The 20,287-nt window shown below is 41.9% G+C and overlaps 1 protein-coding gene across 1 annotated transcript in view; it reads left to right on the forward strand.

Moving 5' to 3' along the window:
• The first annotated feature begins 8,907 nt into the window (after nucleotides 1-8,907).
• LOC145341466 (ephexin-1-like) overlaps nucleotides 8,908-20,287 on the forward strand; it is an 81,585-nt gene continuing 70,205 nt past the window's right edge. Inside the window, exons 1-2 of the mRNA XM_080186431.1 lie at nucleotides 8,908-9,017; nucleotides 19,256-19,539. Coding sequence (XP_080042557.1) covers nucleotides 9,007-9,017; nucleotides 19,256-19,539 — 295 coding nt within the window. The 5' untranslated portion in view covers nucleotides 8,908-9,006. The remainder of the gene's footprint in view (nucleotides 9,018-19,255; nucleotides 19,540-20,287) is intronic.

Here is a 20,287-nt window from a genome sequence, read left to right on the forward strand (position 1 = left end):
TGTGCGGAACTTGGCTATCAGTCTCTGCTCAGCGACTCTGTTGTGAAGGCCGCCTTGGAGAACGCTTACCCAAAGATCAGAGGTTGCCTGTGATTGCTGAAATGTTCCCTGACTGGAAGGGAACATTCCTGCCTGGTGATTGTTGAGCGGTGTTCATTAATCCGCTGTCGTAACATCTGCATGGTCTCTCCAATGTACCGTGCCTACAGTGTATCATGTAGACAACGTTGGTTGAGTCACAAGAGTATGTACTGTGTACCCGGTGGATGGTGTTCTCACAAGAGATGATGGCATCCGGGTCGATGCTCTGACACATCTTGCAGAGGTAGCTGTGACAGAGTTGTGTGGTCTCAGGATCACTGTTCTCCTGAAGATTGGGTAGTCTGCTGTGGACAGTGGTCTGTTTGAGGTTGTGCAGTTGTTTGAAGGCAAGAAGTGGGAGTGTGGGATGCCTTTGGCAAGATGTCTGCCTTCATTGATGACATGTTGAAATCTCTGGAGAAAATGTTGTAGCTTCTCCGCTTCGGGGAAATACTGGACGATAAAAGGTACTGTGATCGCTGTGTCCCGTGTGTGTCTTCTGAGAAGGTTAGTGCTGTTTTTTATTGCCGTGGCACGGTGGGACTGTCAATTGATGAGTCAAGTGCCATATCCTGTTCTTATGAGGGTGTCTTTCAGCATCTGTAGGTGTCTGTTGCAATCCTCCTCATTTGAGCATATCCTTGTATACGGAGGGCTTGTCCATAGGGGATGGCTTCTTTAATGTGTTTAGGGTGGAAGCTGAAGAAGTGGAGCATCGTGAGGTTATCCTTTGGCTTGCAGTACAGTGAAGTGCTGAGGTGACTGTCCTTGAAGGAGGTGTGTGTGTCCAAGAATGCAACCGATCCTGGAGAGTAGTCCATGGTGAGTCTGATGGTAGGATGGAACTTGTTGATGTCCTCATATAGTTGTTTCAATGATTGTTTGATGACTCTAAAGGAAGAAAATGTCATCGATGTATTTAGTGTATAGCGTCGGTTGAAGGTCCTGTGTGATGAAGAGGTCTTGTTCGAACCTGTGCATTAAGATGTTGGCATATTGAGGTGTGCGTTTGATCTCTATGGCTATTCCGTGCGTAGCTCTCATTGAGGGCATCCTGAAATCCATTGTACAGAAACTCAGCACACATGGAGCAGTTGAACCAGGAGCACTCTTCGTCACAATGGATGTCTCAGCACTGTGCACCAGCATCCTTCACAATGACAGCATTGCTGCAACTACCTCAGTACTCAATGCCAACAACTGCCAATCTCCAGATGCAATTCTCCAACTCATCCAGCTCACACTGGATCACAACATCCTCACCTTCAACAGCCAGTTCTTCATCCAGACACGTAGAACAGCTATGGGGACAAAATTTGCACCTCAATATACCAACATCTTTTTAGCACAGGTTCAAACAAGACCTCTTCACTGCACAGGACCTTCAACCAACCCTATACATAGATACATTGATGACATTTTCTTCCTTTGGACTCACGGCGAATAATAACAATCATTGAAACAACAATATGATGACATCAACAAGTTGCATCCCACCATCAGACTCACCATGGACTGTTCTCCGGAAACATCTGCATTCTTGGACACACGCATCTCCATCAAGGACAGTTACCTCAGCATTCCACCATAAACATGTTAAAGAAGCCATCCCCTAGAGACAAGCCCTCCGTATAACACAGAATCTGCTCAGATGAGGAGGATCGCAACAGACATCTCCAGAAGCTGAAAGATGCCCTAATAAGAACAGGATATGGCGCTCAACTCATCGATTGACAGTTCCAAGTGCCACAGTGAAAAACCACACTGACCTCAGAAGACAAATACAGGACACGGCGGACGGAGTATCCTTCGTCACCCAGTACTTCCCCCAAGAGGAGAAGCTACGACATCTCCGGAGCCTTCAACATGTCATCGATGAAGATGAACATCTCGCCAAGGCCATCCCCACACCCCATTTCTTGCCTTCAAACAACCACACAACCTCACACAGACCATTGCCTGCAGCAGACCAATCTTCAGAAGAACAGTGACCATGACACTACACAACTCTGCCACAGCAACTTCTGCAAGACGTGCCGGATCAGCAACACAGATGCCATCATCTCATGTGAGAAATCATCCACCAAGTACACAGTATATACTCTTGCGATTTGGCCAACATTGTCTACCTGATACGCTGTTGGAAAGGATGTCCCTAGGCGTGGTACATTGGGGAGACCATGCAGACGCTATGACAATGGATGAATGAACACCACTTGACAATCACCAGGCAGGAATGTTCCCTTCCAGTTGGGGAACATTCCAGCAGTCGCAGGCATTCAGCCTCTAATCTTCAGGTAAGCATTCTCCAAGGCGGCCTTCATGACACACAATGCAGAATCATTGAGCAGAAACTGATAGTCAAGTTCCACACACATGAGGACAGCCTCAACCAGAATCTTGTGTTCATGTCACACTATCTGTAACCCGTCCATGACTTGCCTGGGCTTGCAAAATCTCACTAACTGCCCTGGCTGGAGACAATACACATCTGTTTAACTTGTGTTTGGCCCTCTCTCCACTCACATTGTCTGTACCTTTAAGACTTGATTACCTGTAAAGACTCACATTTCAACCATTATCTTGTAAATTGAGTTTATGTCTGTATATGCCCTGTTTGTGAACGCAAGTCCTTACTCACCTGATGAGGGAGCAGTACTCCTAAAGCTTGTACTGCCAAATAAACCTGTTGGACTTTAACATGGTGTTGTGAGATTTCTTACTGAAGTATCCTGTAAAGACATTTCACCCAGATTATCACATTTACTCAAGTGCCTTTACTTTGAGACAGATCAAGGACAATGGTTCAAACTTAGCTTTATTAAAAACACTTATAGGTTAAAGAAACAATCTTGCACAATAGATTAAATTAACTTTCCCAAAGCAAGCTAATTGCCTGAGGAATGGATACTACCTGATCGGGCCGTTGGATGTAATTTACTAAGCTCATGATGACAGGTGAACTCTGGGTCCTCTTGGTAGATCTCACATGCTGTCTTGTATTTTCTCGGGTCATAGTACATTTGGTGGACTCTTCACTAGAACTTGTTTTGAAAATGGATGTTTTCATCCTTCCCTTCTTCGAATGTTCCTTGGCTTTTGGACATTGGGGTGATAAAGAAGTCTGGTGGAAATGCACAATCATATGTTTTCTGATTGAATACCTCCTGATGGGCTTCAGGCCATAATGACTTTTCCATTGTAAAGTTGAGCCTTTCTATTCAATATGTAAGAGGTCTGGATTCTGGTTTTGAGTCATGATGACTCCCCTATTGTTAAAGTAGTACCCTGTTGGATACGCGAGACAGTTCAGGTATGTGTCCCTGTTGGCTTTTGACTTGTGATAACTTGTAGAAGCAGGTTTTAGTTATATATATAAATTGGTCAATTTTACGTTGGGCCTAATTTTGCAGACTGTTGCCCATTTAACCACACAAAAGAAAAGAGTTATCAACTTATAAGCTGTATTCACTTAAGATATTTTAAAGGTGATTTCAATCTCGTTTTCAAAGGTTACGAGAACTAAAACTTTAAGATGTCTGAGCCATTCTAAAAAGTCACACTTAAAAATAAAATTCAGTGTTTAATTCCTGTTCCCTCCCGTTTCAATTCTGATGCTTTTCTGGAATGAAAAATCTTACTGAGCAGGGTGAGTGTCTGTTAAACCAGCTTTCAAAAAAACCAAAGTCACCTGTTGCTCGTGAGGAATCTGTATCCTTGCCGCTTTAAAGAGCAGGTTGATGGGAACATTAGCTCTGGTTCAGCCAGAGCATGTTGGTGCACAACATTTTTGGTGCAAGAATGTTGGCATGTTAGAAGTTGGTGTTCTGACCAGTGCAAATGTCTCTGCAGAATCTTGCCCTGTAAGCCAACTTAATTATTCAACCAAACAATATCTCCTAGCCTATTGGCCAGTGTTTTCCTCTACATGTCTCACCAGCTATTCCTAGTCTTTACCTGCTCAGCTGGTGCTGGCGAAAGAAGAAGAACAAGCTTTTACTGTCACTTGACTCTGCCCGGACTTGTCAGGCATCTACCCACACAAGGCAAATATTGTGATAAGAATTGCCATTTCTGCTGAAGTCAGTTACAATGGCTTATGACACATTAAGCATGCCAGGAAGGCAGTGGAACAGTGATATTGTTGCATGACTAATAATCCAGAGATCCAGGGTACTGTTGTAGGGCCCTGGGTTTGAATGGTGGAATTTTAAAAACCACAATGATTATGAAACCATTGTCAATTATCATAAAAACCCATCTGGTTAATCGCTAATGTTCTTTAGGGAAAAAAACCTACCGTCCTTACCTCATCTAGCTACATGGGACTCCAGACCCAGAGCAATATGGTTGGCTCTTAAATGCCCTCTGAAAGGCCTAGCCAACTCAGTTGTATTCAACCTCTACAAGTGGAACAAAAAGGAATGAAACCAGCATCAACTTAGGGACAGGAAACAACAGTGGTAAACTCAGCCCTGTCGATCCTATGAAGTTTTCATTAACATTTGGACACTTGTGCCAAAAGGAGGAGAACTTGCACAGACAAGTCAGGCAGCAATCTGATGTAGTCATATGGAATCATGCCCTACAGATAATATTCTAGACATCATTATTCCTGCGTATGCCTTGTGTCACCAGCAGAGCAGACCCAGTAGAGGTGGTGGTGCAGTGGTATCCTGTCAAGAGGGAGGTGTCATGGGAGTCCCCAACGTCGAGTCTGGACTCCATGGAGTTTCATAGCACCATATCAAACTTGGACAAGAAAACCTATTGATTACCATGTACCATCCCACCTCAGCTGATATCTATGTTGATCGCCGCTTAGAGGAAGTACTGAGGATGGTGAGAGTGCAGAATGTAATGTGGGTGGGGGAACTTCAATGTACATGACCATGAGTGGCTCAGTAACACCATCGTAGACAGCTGGCCAAACCCTAAGGGATATAACTGCTAGACTGGGATTGTGGCAGGTGGTGAGGGAACCAACAAGAGGGAAAAACAAACTTGACCTGATTTGCTTGTTGCAGCGGCATCTGACCCGCGGCATCATTAGGAGTGACTACCACACAGTCCTGGAGGTGGAAGTTCTGTCTTCACATTGAGGCATCCATCTTGTTTTGTGGCACTACCACTGTGCTAAATGGAATAGACTGAACAGATTTAGCAGCTCCAAAATTGGGCATCCATGCGATACTGTGGGCCATCAGCAAAACTGTATTCAACCACAATCTGTAACCTCGTGACTCAGCATATCCCCCGCTCTACATTAGCACCAATCAGGGAATTAACACTAATTCAATGAAGAGTGCAGAGCACGAGCAACACCAGGCATACCTTAAAATGAGGTGGCAAACTGCCAAAGCTACAACACAGGACCATTCAAAGCCCGGAACTCCTTCCTGAATGGCATTGTGGGCTTATCTACACCTCAGGAACTGCATCGTTCAAGATGTTAGCTCACCACCATCTTCTGAAGGGCAGGTAGGGATAGGCAATAAATGCTGGTCTAGCCAGTGATGCCCACATCCAAGAAGAAAGTTCAATAAACTCTTTGCACCTTAATTTTACTACAACTAATCCTTGCTATTTGCAGTTTAAAAAGTTGGCTGAATTAAGAAGTATTGGCAGATTTAATTGTCTTTTGGTTTGCATTGTATTACTTTGTATTTTTAACCATCCACTGCTTATAATGGCCAAATTGCATTAATACCAACAATCCCACAATGATGAGTATGAACTCTATATAAAATATTAGCATGTCACAGGATGACTGGACCAAAATTTATACTAATAAGAGTAATGATACTGTTATATATAAATTGTAGAACATTATCATGCTTTCGGAACAGATGTACAATGTGAATATTGAGATTTTGGGAAAAATTGTGTTTTACTTTGCCTCTTATTCTCTCTTTATTTTTCTTTCTGTGCACAGTTTGACATTGAATTATCCATCTTCAGTTCACCCGCTCTCTTTGTTTTCCCTGAGCTTATTTCTCAATTCTTAAATCACAGTGTTTAACTAACTAGCCTTTTTAATTGTCCCCTATCACTCAGGTTCCAAGTGCATTGTTCCTCTCATTGTACTGTTAATCAGCTGACATTTTTGTGAGGAAACTTTTGTTGAAGTATGCAAAAGAACATTTCTAACTAATGACAAGCACTGCTCCAGAAAATTTGTGGCCAACATATTTTGAATTGTTGACATTGTTTTGTAGACATATAATTAACAAATTGCACATATATCAAGGGTCACAAAACACCTGAAAAATGATTGGTCAGATAACTGCTTTTTTAAGTGCTATTTTGTCTTCTAGTCACCAAATAGCTGGTGTGTTGACTATTTCACCAATGCTCTCAAGAGTCAAGTGACAAAGAGTGCATTATGCATTCAAGTCTGTGTTTCAACATGTATCCACCTCATTTTGCCTCAAATGTGTGAGTTATCAACTAAGACAAGTGAATTGGAGCAATAGTGAGGATGTGTTAAAAAAAATCTTGACACTAATGGGCCTGTGCACATTAAGAGGAGGAAATTAGATTAACATCACACTCATGAAATTCATAAATTTTATCGTCAGGAGATATGAGAAGCAAAATATTCACATGCCCACCCACTTCACTGTCTCTGACATTCTCAATGGTATGTGTGCATGATTTACACCTAACAAAAAGTAAAAGATAGATTATTTCCCACCTGTTGTCAGTTTCTATCCACTTATGGAATGCTTTTTCAATTAAAGAACTGCAAAATCCCAGCACTTGTATCTACAGGTGAATGGCAATGGTGGAGAAGTGATAATAAAATTGTGAGACATTTCCTGAGCAAATTATATTTCTGTTATTTCTTCCATTTGCCATTTTGATCTCATGCCGCTCACAGTATTTTCCCCTTGCTTGATATGCTTGGAATCTTATTAAAATAACTTGAGCTTACTGCTCTCAGTTTAATCTGTGTTGCTGTCATTATTCGTGACGCCAGCTGTTCTGGATTTACAGCATTAGATCGACATGTTTAGATGAATGTGGTTGCACCTGCCACATTGTTCTCCTCTGTTTGGAGTTTCATTTTGTATTTCCATTTTTCCAACTCATCATTGCAAATAGCCTATTAGAATAATCTTTTACATTTTCTGTCCTTAATGTTGAAAGCAGACTGAATGTTTTCCATGTTATTATTCCTCAGCTTTGTATGTTTTTTAAACCATTTTTTCTTTGCAATTTACACTTCCATGATGCTGTTGTGCATAGCTTTGAATTTATGAAGTGTAACATTTAGCTTGAAGGCGATTTTAATTTTTAACTCTACCATTGCCACTAACTTACCTGTTATTGAATTTTCGTGGAGAGACATAGCTAGAGTGCTTAAGTGGGAGTGATGGTTTTTATTGATTTTAGTTTGAAGGAGGACAGTTGTGGTCCTCCAATCTCCAAACCTGAAGATCCTGGCACACAGATTCAAGTGCAGTCTCACTTTGCCACATGAGTTTTAATGAACTGTATGAGGAAAACAAATTAATATTGTGTGAGATCACACTTCAGCAGCCATTGAAATATTTTCATAATAAGTCTTTAATGTGATTTGATAAATAATTCTATGTATGCGCATGGACCTTGGTGTATTGATCAGTGACAAAATGAAAGTGTTTAATTTATTCGTGTGACATGAAACCAAGCATAATCAAACTATATAGATCTGATGACTGATAGCATAGCAAGAACTTTACAATTGGTGCAATGTCCTGGGATATTATGATTTCTTAGTTAAAGGTTAACAAGACAGGGAAACATAAAAACGTTGGGAAAAATAAAATCGAAAGTAAGAAGTTTTGTCTAAAATAAGCCCCTTAAAATCAATGTGCATTTTTGCCAATGCTTTGCTCAGGGCTATTTTGAAGCATGTGTAATGTGGCAGACTGAGTTAGACACTTGATCCACTTTTCCATGACTGAAATGATGCATTAAACTACAGGCGTACACTTCGAGAAAACTGGTGCAGATACCAGTATGCAGCTTTTGGCATTAAGCTTTCCATTACAGTTTCTGATAAGAAAGAGTGTATAATCAAACTGATTATTTTCATATCACACTTTTGATATGTGGACCAGCAAATAGAACAATAGCACACTGCGTTATGGGTATCTACATTTCTTTAAAGGTCAAACTTCCCAGCTGGCATTTACACATTTTGTCGTCATGGAGACAGCTATTTTTGTAGATATTGGCAGTATCAGCACCTAAAATGGAACAGGGCTCAACATGCAGATTGCATGGGAAGATGCCACAGATTTAAACCCTCAAAAATGAACAGATTATTCCTAAAATTCCTATTTTTAAATCATTTGCCCTTTGCATTTTTTCTTCCATCTGCTGTACACTGTGCAAGTTAGAACTTTATGTCTTTGAGTTGCTATTTAAGTAACTCAACGGGTTAATGCGTTAACAGTACAAAGGAAACAATTCATTCTGGACTTTAGTATTCAGACGAGTGTACAGAGCAATTGCTGAACCCCGGAAATACTAAAATAGCGAAGGTCTACCTGGAAATACCTCTGTTACAGTCACTACTCAAGTTGAAGTAAAACGGTTGTTTGTATGAATATCTTCCCTATGGAAAGAGTGACTTGATGAAAGTAAGCAGAATTTAAAGAAATGTAAGTAAGTTTCTAAATGGTTTAATATTGACGGCAAAATGCCATTTTGCCGCCAATTTCGGGGAATAATCTGCTTTACACAATGTTAAGACTGATGAAGTTTTCACTTTTTTCTGAATTTTAATTCAAACTCATGCAGGAGGTCTGCAAACTACTGCATAGCAACTGACCACGGGATCGAAATATGACGATGTTTTAAATATTCTATTTGCTTTGGAAGAACGCAAACCTTAAAAGCAAGTAAATGAAATGGTGGCTAAGCACTGCTTGAATGTATGACAGGTAGAGATTATAAATTACTACTTTTGCTTGCTCTACTGTATAGGAACGTATGAATGGCTGTAAACCATTCAAAACCTTGAACTTGACCCATTTAATTAGATCATGGCTGATGTATATTTTAACTACATCTTAGTTCGGCAACCCTCAGTTTCCTTGGTTCAGGAACCCTTAATATCCTGTTCCGGCTGGGAACAGACTGACTGAAAAATCCAAGTTGCCAGTCATAGGTTCAGCATGATACTGAGTTTCACAGTTAAGGTAACCAACCATTTCTGGGACTAACCAGTAATTTCTAGTTCATGTCTTCTTGGGATGGGTCTTGTCCAGTAATTTATCTGTCACTTTTTCTCTTGTGCTTGCCAACAAACCCATGACTTGTGCTTGGGACTTATCAGTGGGGTTCTGCAGGGATCGTCAACTGAGCTTGTGCCAGGTCACCTGGCCTAAGGGTGGGCGGGAGGTGGGTGGGATTGGAGAGGTCACTCTTCCCTGCCTTTGCCACTCTCAGGGCTCTGGGGCTCACCACTCCCTGGAGTTTGTCTTGCAGTTCGCTGCAGCAGAGTTTCTATGGTCATCTTCCAGAATTCTCACTGAAACCAATTCCTCCAGCATCACAAACATGATAATCTGAAATCAGCTCCACTGGTCTGGACACTGGGGGAGATCTTGCAAAAAAAAATTTGAAGTCCAGAACTAGCATGTAAACAGCAGAATTTCTAATTTGTTTTTTTTTGGGCGAGTCCAAATCTGCTATCTTATGCACTTAGAGCAAAGAAAGTTCTTAAAATCTGTTTCTCACCTGTAGGGGACGGGGTGGGGCTTATGTTGCCCGATTGTTGACTGAGAGCAGCAGTGGGTGCCATTGTACATGTGCAGGTTCCTTTGCTCTAAAGAAGGCACTCCCCTCGCCCCTCCAACCCTCCTCCTCCCCCACCCAGACCAATTGCCCCCCAGACTCCCCACCCAGACTGTTTCCCCCTTCCCTCCACCGATCACAACTGCAGAGTGGCAGAGGACGCCTGCCTTTCCCACTGATCACAATTGAGTGGTCTCTCCCCAACCCGCTACTGATCGGCCTGCTCCTGTTCTGGCTTCACCCCCCCAATAGATCTGTCTTCCTCAGAGCCCACCGATTGGCACTACCCACTGCCCTCTGGTCAGTGCCAAGGTGCCAAGCTGGCATGGTGCAAGGGGCACTACCTCCTTATCCCCAACCTCCCAGGGGGGCTTCAATGGCCTCCAGTTTGACTGGCAAGGCCATTACGTCTGATACCCATGACTGTGGAGCAGTTGTAATTATTGCTGGAGTGAAACTCTTCCAGCAAGGCCACACAGGCAAGTGAGTCCAGACGATAGCATCCAGGCTTGCTAATCACATGGAAATTACATTTAAATGAAATTTACATGATTTATTCAACCTTGAGGCTGGAAATGGGCATGACGGATCTCAGGCGCTAGGAAGAGGCATGAAATTGGGTGCAAATGTGATTTCTCAGTTCTCATTCGATCTTACTGGCTCGCCCCAACCTTTGGCCAGCAGGGCACAATCATAAGATTGCCCTCTCTGCATCTGCATGCCAAATAATCAGCTTCAGAAGCAAATCCTCTTTTCCCAACTGATTAATTACATCTGATCACAAAGAGGATAGAGAAAACATTTTAAGAAGATTCTGAAGGCCTCATTGAAGAAAATAGGGAAACATTAATGTTGGTGGCAGGGAGCAAATTGCCACAAATTGTACCATGTGGTGACACCTGATCCAACAACTGCAACACAGTCCGGAGCTTTTGGCATTGGCAACTGAAGATGTGGCTGTCAACATTGGGATATTCACGAGGCCAGAATTAGAGAAATGCAAATATTTAGGGAGTCTAGGAGGAGATCATAGAGACAGGGAGACATGAGAAGATGAAGATCAGTATTTTAAAATCAAGACTCTGCTTGACTGGGTGCTAGCTTAGGGCAGTGAGCATAGAATGCTTGGTGAAAGGAACTTCTTGTGAGTTAAGACATAGGCACCAATTATTAAATTACTTCAAGTTCCCAGAGAGTAGAATGTGGAAGTGTATGGGAACAATCAAGTCTAGAGGTAACAAGGGGATGAATAAGGGTTTCCGCAGCAGCTGAGCGAAGGTGGAAAATGCTAGGATTTTCTGCGGCAGGCTTTCCAGTGGTGGAGGCAGGTCACTATTCCCCACCAAAGGCAATGGTACTTGTCAGCTGCAGCACCCAGTGGGTCCTGATGGAACCCACTGCATGGGGGGGTGAGGGGGGATTGCTTCTGCAGAACGGGAAGATCAAGCCAACAGGAAGGCCTGGAAAATGCCCCCCCAGTGTTTTCGTAATGGTATGATTATTAAGTAATCTCAGGATCGAACGTGACGTCAAAATTGCTAACCTACTAACTTAAAATTAGGTTGTTGCCACACAGAGAAATGCAATCAGTAGCTCAGGAATGGAGTTTGGAGAGGGGTCCGAAAACAATGACTTCAGTCTTCCCAGTATTGAATTGGAAGAAATTTATGTTCATCCAGTACCTAAGCAACCTTGATAGTTTAGCAACAGTGGAGGAGCAGGGTGTTACTAGTGTACATGTTAAAACTGACACTATGCTTCTGAGTGATGTTACTGAGGGCAGGTTGTAGATTTTTTTCTCTCTATTTATTCATGGAATACAGATTTATTGCCCATCCCTAATTGCTGTCAAAGGGCTTTTAAGAGTCAACCACATTGCTGTGGGCCTGGAATCATATGTAGGCCAGACTAGATAAGGACAACTGATTTCTTTCCCTAATGGACATCAGTGATGAACCAGATGGTTTTATAACAATGATTTCATGGTCACCATTAAACTTTTAATCCAGTTTTTTATGGAATTCAAATTTCACCATCTATCATGGTGGGTTTCGAATTTGGGTACCCTGGGTCTCTGGATTACTAGTGCAGTGACAATACCACTATGCCACCGCCTTCCCTAGATGAGAAATAGGAGGGATATAAAGATTGAACCTTGAGGGACTTCAAAGTTAATGACGCAGGAGCAGTAAGAGAAGCCATTACAGGTGATGCTCTGGCTACAATTAGACAAGATAAAAATGGAACTAGGATAGAACAGTTACCCTCACCTCCCTTTTACCTATCTGGACAACACTGGAGAAGCATTGTGTGCTCAAACATGCCAAAGGCTGAAAACAGGTTGAGAAAGACAAGAAGGAATTATCTACCTCTGTTACAGTCACATAGGAGTTAATTTGTGACCTTGATAGCTGCTTCAGTACTGCAACAGGTGTGGAAACCTGATTGGAGGGATTCAAACAGGAAAAATTGGAATGAATTCAGAAGGTGAAAATGTGCTCAAGAACTTTGAAGAGGAAAGCGAGGTTTGAAGGATGATGAGCTTAATTTTTTTTTATTTGATTTATTATTGTCACATGTATTAGTATACGGTAAAATCTTGTGTGCTATACAGACAAAACATACCATTCAAAGAGAAAGAAATGAGAGAGGGCAGAATGTAGTGTTACAGTTATAGCTAGAGTATAGAGAAAGAACACCTTAGTGCAAGGTAGGTCCATTCAAAAGTCTGATGGCAGCAGGGAAGAAGCTGTTCTTGTGTCGGTTGGTATGTGACCTCAGACTTTTGTATCTTTTTTCCAAAACAGAAAAAGGTGGAAGAGGGAATGTCCGGGCTGTGTGGAGTCTTTAATTATGTTGGCTGCTTTGCCAAGGCAGTGGGAAGTTTAGGCAGAGTCAATGGATGGGAGGTTAGTTTTTGTGATGAATTGGGCTACATTCACGATCTTTTGTAGTTTCTTGCAGTCTTGGGGAGCACAGGAGTCCTACCAAGCTGTAGTACAACCAGAAAGAATGTTTTCTATGATGCAACTGTAAAAATTGGTGAGAGTCATGGCTGACATGCCAAATTTTTGAGAGTAATGAGGATTGACAACTTAAAGGAAAGAGGGACAACATCTGAAGAGAGAGAACCATTAACAATGTCAGCTACACATGTAATGGGGAGGGGGGGGGGAAATAGAGTGATCAGCAGTTTAGCAAAACTCAATAGTTTGTTAAGTGGTCCAGCCAAATCTAGTGGTGGATGACTAAACTGGTTGTCCACCATTCCTTTCAAGTCTGCATTCCATGGATAAGAGAGTTGTGATGAAGGTAGTACAGATGGAATGGACAGGATGAGGGAGAGTAATAGTCTTATTGAGGATGAAGGCATCAAAGTTAGTTGATCAAATTAGTTGCTGTAGAAATGTTGTGATGAATAGAGGGCCAGAGTTTAGACTGCTGAAATTTTGAAAGTGTAGGTTTAAGTGAACTGCGGGATAGTTTCTTACAGAGATGGATCGAGAAGGAGGTAGGGTTAGGATGTGGAAGGAGAGTTGGTAGTGAGTGATACAAGAAAATAATCAAAGATGGCCTCATTTGATATGCTTTCATAAAATCATAGAATTCCTACAGTTCAGTCGAAGGCCTTTCAGCCCCTCGAGCTTGCACCAACAATAATCCCACCTAGGCCCTATCCCCTAAACTTCACTTATTTACTTGATTCCCCTGACACTAAGGGGCAATTTAACATGGCCAATCCACTTAATTTGCATATCTTTGGACTGTGGGAGGAAACTGAAGCACCTAGAAGAAACCCATGCAGACATGAGGAGAATGTGCAAAGAATGATAAGTTATTCAGTGCAGAGGCAAAGGGAGGAAAGTAGTGAGAACATTTTTATTGTATTTGGGAGACTGTAGAAGATAATGATTTTGAAAAAAGGGTGAGATGTATGGACCAAGGTTAGATGAGCAAAGGAGGAGAAAGTAAGGGGGCATGGAGTTGGGGGTAGGGTGTTAGCGTGGATAGAGGATTGGTTGTCAAATAGGAGGCAGAGAGTGGGGGTTAATGGGTGCTATTCGGATTGGCGGTTGGTGACTAGTGGAGTGCCCCAGGGGTCGGTGCTGGGGCCTCAGCTATTTACCATTTATATAGATGATCTGGAGGAGGGAACTGAGTGTATGGGTCGAAATTTGCTGATGACACCAAGATTGGTGGAACGGCAAATTGCGCGGAGGGTGTGGAGAGTCTGCAGAAGGATCTAGATAGGCTGGGCGAATGGGCCAGGAACTGGCAAATGGAATTTAATGTTGGCAAGTGCGAGGTGGTCCACTTTGGTAGGAATAATGGTAGGAAGGACTATTACTTACGTGGCGAAAAACTGCAGCAGGCGAAGGTGCAGAGGGACCTCGGTGTCCTTGTGCATGAGTCGCAAAAACCCAGCCTGCAGGTGCTGCAGGTGGTCAGGAAGGCGAATGGGATGCTGGCCTTCATAGCGAGGGGGATTGAATATAAAAGTAGGGAGGTCTTGCTGCAGCTGTATAGGGCATTGGTGAGGCCACAGCTGGAGTACTGGTCGCCGCACTTATGCAAGGATATTTTGGCCTTGGAGGGAGTGCAGAGGAGGTTTACTAGGCTGATACCGGAGTTGAGAGAGTTGAGCTTTGAGGAGAGGCTGAATAAACTAGGCTTGTACTCGTTAGAGTTAGAAGAATGAGGGGAGATCTCATTGAGACTTATAAGGTGATGAATGGGATGGATAGGATAGAGGTGGAGAGACTCTTCCCGCTCAGAAAGGACAGTAGGACTAGGGGGCACAGCCTCAAGATAAAGGGGGGGCGGTTTAGAACGGAGTTCTCCTATTTCTTATGTTCTTATAAGTACCACAGAAGTCAACGGTTAGGCCAAGGTGTGATCTTGTGATGAGTGTTACACTGCCATTGTAACAGTCATGATACAATGAGTAGCGGAAGAGATAACCAAGGGTGGAGGCTTGCTTAAGTGGCAAGATTCCATTACGCCTTAAGCCAACTTTTCAATTAAGGCCATGATATCAATGCAATCATCTGCATTAAGTTTATAGATGGAGAAAAGCCTTGTTTACAAGTCCAAAGATGTGTGGGTTAGGTGGATTGTCCATACTAAATTGCCCTTAGTGTCAGGGAAACTAGCTATGGTAAATGCATAGGGTTATGGCGATAGGGCTGGTGGGGTATTGTGGTCAGTTCAGACTCGATGGGCCTTATAACCTCCTTCTGCACTTTAGAATTCTATGAATGGACATTCTGGGGTGGGGGGAAGGGGCGGGATAGTTCGAGGGATATCAAAAGCTAATCTTCTGGCATGGGTCCATAGCATTAGCAGTGAGAGGGGTGAAGGCAAGAAGAAAACTGGTAAGATTAGCCCATGCAAGTGTACTGGATGGCAAGATGGGAGAACAGGATTGGAGAAATGGACTTGTTGCTTATAATGAGCCATGCCAAATGTGTCAGTGAGGCCATTGGAGGATGCCAAGTAATATACAAGTGAAGCTATGGGCTTGTCTTACAGAGAGTCAAGCTTGGAGTCGCAGTAAGAGAGCAAGAGGGAGAGCCAAAAGATACATAAAAAGTTAGCTCAGTGTAATAAATGTTTTCAGTTTGCCGAGTGGCTCAACCCATTGAAGGAAAAAAAGGCCTGCATTTATATTACACCTTTTATAACCTCAGGATGTCCCACTGTGTGTTACAACCAGTTAAATACTTTTGATGTATACTCACCACATAATGTAGGAACCACAACAGCCCATTTGTGCACAGCAAGCTTCCAAAAACAGTAATATGATAATGATATGGATTGAGGGATAAATATTGCTTGGGACAGAGAATATCTCCCCTGCTCTTCTTTGAAATAGTGCCATGGCAATTTTTACATCAACTCGAAAGGACAGATGTGACTCCAGTTTAACATTTCATCTGGAAGGCTGCATCACTCTTAAGTGTCGGTTTTATTATTAGTTTCAGGAGATGTCTGTCACAACAGCGGTGCTGTAACTGTACTAGCAAATTAGCCAAGGTGTCATCTAAAGCCTAAATTAGAGTAAATCCAGAAAAATAGATTTTAATTGACTCAATTCACGTTAAGACACATTTTAAACTGAAATATGGTCAGTAGACTGCAATACCATGCATCTATATGGGTTCTGTAGCTCTATGTACTTTGCCTATACCCTGCTTCCACTCTACTTCACTTCTGCTCTTTAAAAAGATACTTAAAATTCTTTGACCAACCATTTGGTCTTCTGACCTAATATCTCCCAATGTGGCTCAATGTTATACATATGGCATCCCTGTGAAACATCTTGAAATGTTTTATTAATCTAAAGGTTCTATATCAATGTAACATGTCAGTTAAACTGGTTAATGTCAATTTGTTTGAAAAGATGTTAAAAAGCCATGAAAATGAGCAGGAGTTTGGGACTGGGTACGGGGTAGGTGACTTTCACTACCTTAAAATTCATATCCTCATCACCAGTTTCATTCCTCTTCACTAAACCATCATCTAATGAACTAGATTCTTCGCAACCTTAGTATCATTGGTACCGTATCAGTATTCTGCATGGACTGTTCCCTCCATGCATCCTGTTCCACTTTACCATCATGCCCAACTCTCTATCCCTTTCCCACAGCACTAATTGCAGAAGGTGCAATAGCTGCCCCTTTGCCTCCATCTTCATCACCATTCAAGGCTCCAAACACTAATTTCAGGTTAAGCAGCATTTCACTAGTATTTCCTTCAATTTGGTCTATTGTATTTGTTGTTCCTAATGTGGTCTCTTGGGGAGACTAAATGCAAACTGGGTGACCACTTTGTGGAATACATTTGTTGAGTCCACAAGCACAACTCTGACCATCCTGTAGCTTGCTACTTTAATTCAGCACCTTGCTTTCATACCCACTTGTCTATCCTTGGCCTGCTGCAATACTTCAGGGAAGCCCAAGCAAGCTGGAGGAGCAGCAAGACATCTTCCAGTTGGGCATGTTGCAGCCCTTTGGATTCAATATTGAATTTAACAACTTTAGATTGTGACCTTTCTCCTCCTTTTAACTCTTTTAAAAAATATCCCATATATGTATTACTCCTATGCAACATCCCCACACCCTAAACCAGGCTATCTGTCTTTGTTCTTAAAGTTGCCACTTTTTGTTGCAATCTCTCACAGCTACACTTTAATCTCTAACATATTTTTCATCCCTTCAATTCTGATGACGAGCTGAAAGGACTCAAAACATTAAGTCTGCTTTCTCTCCTTACATATGCGACCAGACCTGCAGGGTTTTCCCAGTATCCTCTTGTTTCAGATTCCATCATCCACAATATTTTGTTTATTTTACCTCAATGTCACATTGGATTCTGAACTGAGCTCCTGACCCCCAAATCCTTTTGCTTCCACCTTTGCAGCATTCACTACTTCAATAACTGAAACCCTCTTATCTATGCCTTTCTCCACTCCAGACTCAACTGTCCTCAGTTCATTTCACAACACCAGGGATCCCAGTTCAATTCCTGTGCGACTGTGCGAAGTTTGCACCTTCTCTTTGCCTGCATGGGTTTCCTCTGAGTGCTCCGGTTTTCTCCCACAGTTCTAAAATTGCAGGTTAGGCTGATTGGCCTCGGCAAATTATCTCTTAGTGTCCCAGGATGTGTAGGTTAGGGGAATTAGCATGGTATATATTTGGGGTTACGAGGAAAGGGCCTGGGTGAGAGTAGATGCAGGCTCAATGGGCTGAATGGTTTCCTCTGCGTTGTAGACATTTTATGATTGCCGCCTGCTCAATAGGAACAAGACTGTTAAAATGAAACCCCTCACTTATTCCCTCTAAACCTGCTTTCTTCCCACTGCATCTGGATGTTAACCTGCTTATTTTGAGCAGGTGAGCAGGACATCTACAGGAAGAAAGCAGAGTCTTACTTCAGAATGAACCTGATATTACATTTTAGTTAGTGGCATAAGTGATTGAGCAATAATTGCTTCCATATCAGGTGGAGATCAGAGCCAGACGAGATAAATTTGGCAAGTGTAATTTTAAGGAAGTTATCTTAAGGATGTCTTGAACCTCTCTCCCCTGGGCTACAACCGTCCACCACAATTGTGGCCAAAGCATCAGTGTCCCCAGCTGCTTTGGCTTATGGACACTGGAGAGACTCCCCATTAATATTGGGGTCCATTACTCCAATGTAATCCTGACCATCCTTCAGATCTTCTGTAAATTGCAGCTGATCCAAAATCTGCTGCCTGTATTCTGTCCACCGTCGAGATGCATTTTCCCAATATTCCTGGTCTCAATTACCACGTTTCACTCCTCAAATATAAAAAGCTTCATCCCATTTTGTAACTTCTTCTATTTTGTAACTTTCTTCCCAAAAATTGACCCTTGCATCCTTAACTTCCAATTTCTTTGAACCTGGCCTCATGAATCCCCTTTCTTTAACCCATCTAAGCCATACCAATGCACTTGTTTGCTGTGATTTCTGTCTGCCCTTACACAAATAGGAAAATTTGACCCTCTGTTTTATCTTGGGTGGTAAATATCATCAAAATCATAAATACAAACTCTGATGTTTCATCTGTCCAGATTGTGGGGTAGATGCAGGTTTTCAGTGTTTCACATTACTTCTTTCTTACAACTTTGAATTCTCAGAATGAAAAGAAAGCTTTGAAAATGATGGAACAGTAGCGTTGAGGGGGAAACGGAGTTGGCATGTAAAAAGCAGTAATAGTGCTTCATAGCCTGTAAGGAAACAGATATCCCATTATGTTAAAATTAGATAAATCAGAAATTAGATAAATCCATCGTACAGATCTCCATGGAGGTATTGAATTAAAAGATGATCATACTATAAAAGATGTACGTTTAAACTCCCTTTCTATATCTTTTCATTCATTTATCTGATGATCCATAATGATGTATGGTTAAGGTGTATTAATTTGTGGTACTTTAACTGTTCATCTTAAACCCTGAACTGAAATAAATGAACACGCTGGTATTGCATATGTACAGATTGGCAAGTAAAAATGGCATGCACAAAGGGAAGTTTTCTTAAAGGGACAGGCTAACTTACATAATCATCTGTTATTTCAGAATTTTTACTGAATTAGACCAAAACAGATAGAACCGGATTTCTTATTTGATTTGGAACTCATCCCCACCTACTGTACCCTCCTTTAGTAACAGTGCTATTAGTTGTCATGGTAACGAAGATGAATTCATGCCTGGTTACTGACAATATTTCGATAGCTCTTTCTGAAATCTCTTCATTTATCTGAGATGAACTAACTACAGTACAGCTGTCCTTGGAGTAAAAGATTCAGGGACACTGGATTATAAATATAATCTTACATTTCTTTCCATTTACCAAGAGATGCCCTGTATGGATTCAACAGGAATAACAGAGCAAACAGGAACCAGTGTGAAGGGATGATAACAAGCTGTAAAAGCAGTGTGAAGCAGATTGGTGCAGTGAAAATGGATGATGCTCCGGTTGATAATAGGGAACTTGATCTCACTCAACATGATACTGACGATTCCGAGCGAGAAGGAAAGAAACACGTACCCATTCGCAGGAATTCTTTATTTTATCGATCTATGAGGAGGAAGCGATATACCAAGGGTCAGTCTGAACCAGCACCAGGGCAATCAGATGGTAAGTTACTGTGATCTACAATTAAAATCAATAGAATGTGCAGGGTCACTTCACTTCAGAAAAGTGAATCTTAATGTTTGCCATGTTTTTATGGCTGATGAGAAAACTGTTTTTTTTTAAATCCCCTTGGTTTTCCCTCCTTCTCTCCTGACTTAGGTTAGGGTGAAAATTCATGGGGACCAGATTGCCTCCTGTTTTCTTGTTCAATTGCTCATTAGTCACACATAAGTGTGCCAGTGAGTGCCAGCAGGTTATTCAATTATGGAGGACACCACATGTGACATTTGAACCTGATCTCACTGGGCACCCACATGCAAACAGATTTCTTTAAATGGCAATGAACCCTGCCAAGCTTAAGGGAGATATGACCAATCAACTATTGCCCTAGCTGGGATTATCCGACCCTACTGGATCAAATCTGGGATCCCTTCTTGGTTTATGCTGCGCAGAATTGTTTCTTTGCCTGTGGAGCAATTGGTGGAGTCTCAAATACTTGAGGCACCAATGAACATTGTGCAGTCAGGCCACATGTTATGAAACAAATTGTACTGCACCGTTATCCACCAGTCTGTCTTGTTGTTTATATCGTTAAAGAGGCAGTCTCTCGGCAATTGGTAAGGGATAATAATGGAGCAATCACCATTATTTTTGTTGTGAAAAATTCCTATGCAAGTTTCATGTTGTAAGTATGCATCATGAAAGGATTTGTAACATTATATTGCAACATTTAGTGAAAAGAATATTTTTT

This window comes from Carcharhinus amblyrhynchos, chromosome 3 (assembly GCF_965287045.1).
Source record: "Carcharhinus amblyrhynchos chromosome 3, sCarAmb.v2.hapA, whole genome shotgun sequence".
Lineage (NCBI taxonomy): Eukaryota > Metazoa > Chordata > Chondrichthyes > Carcharhiniformes > Carcharhinidae > Carcharhinus > Carcharhinus amblyrhynchos.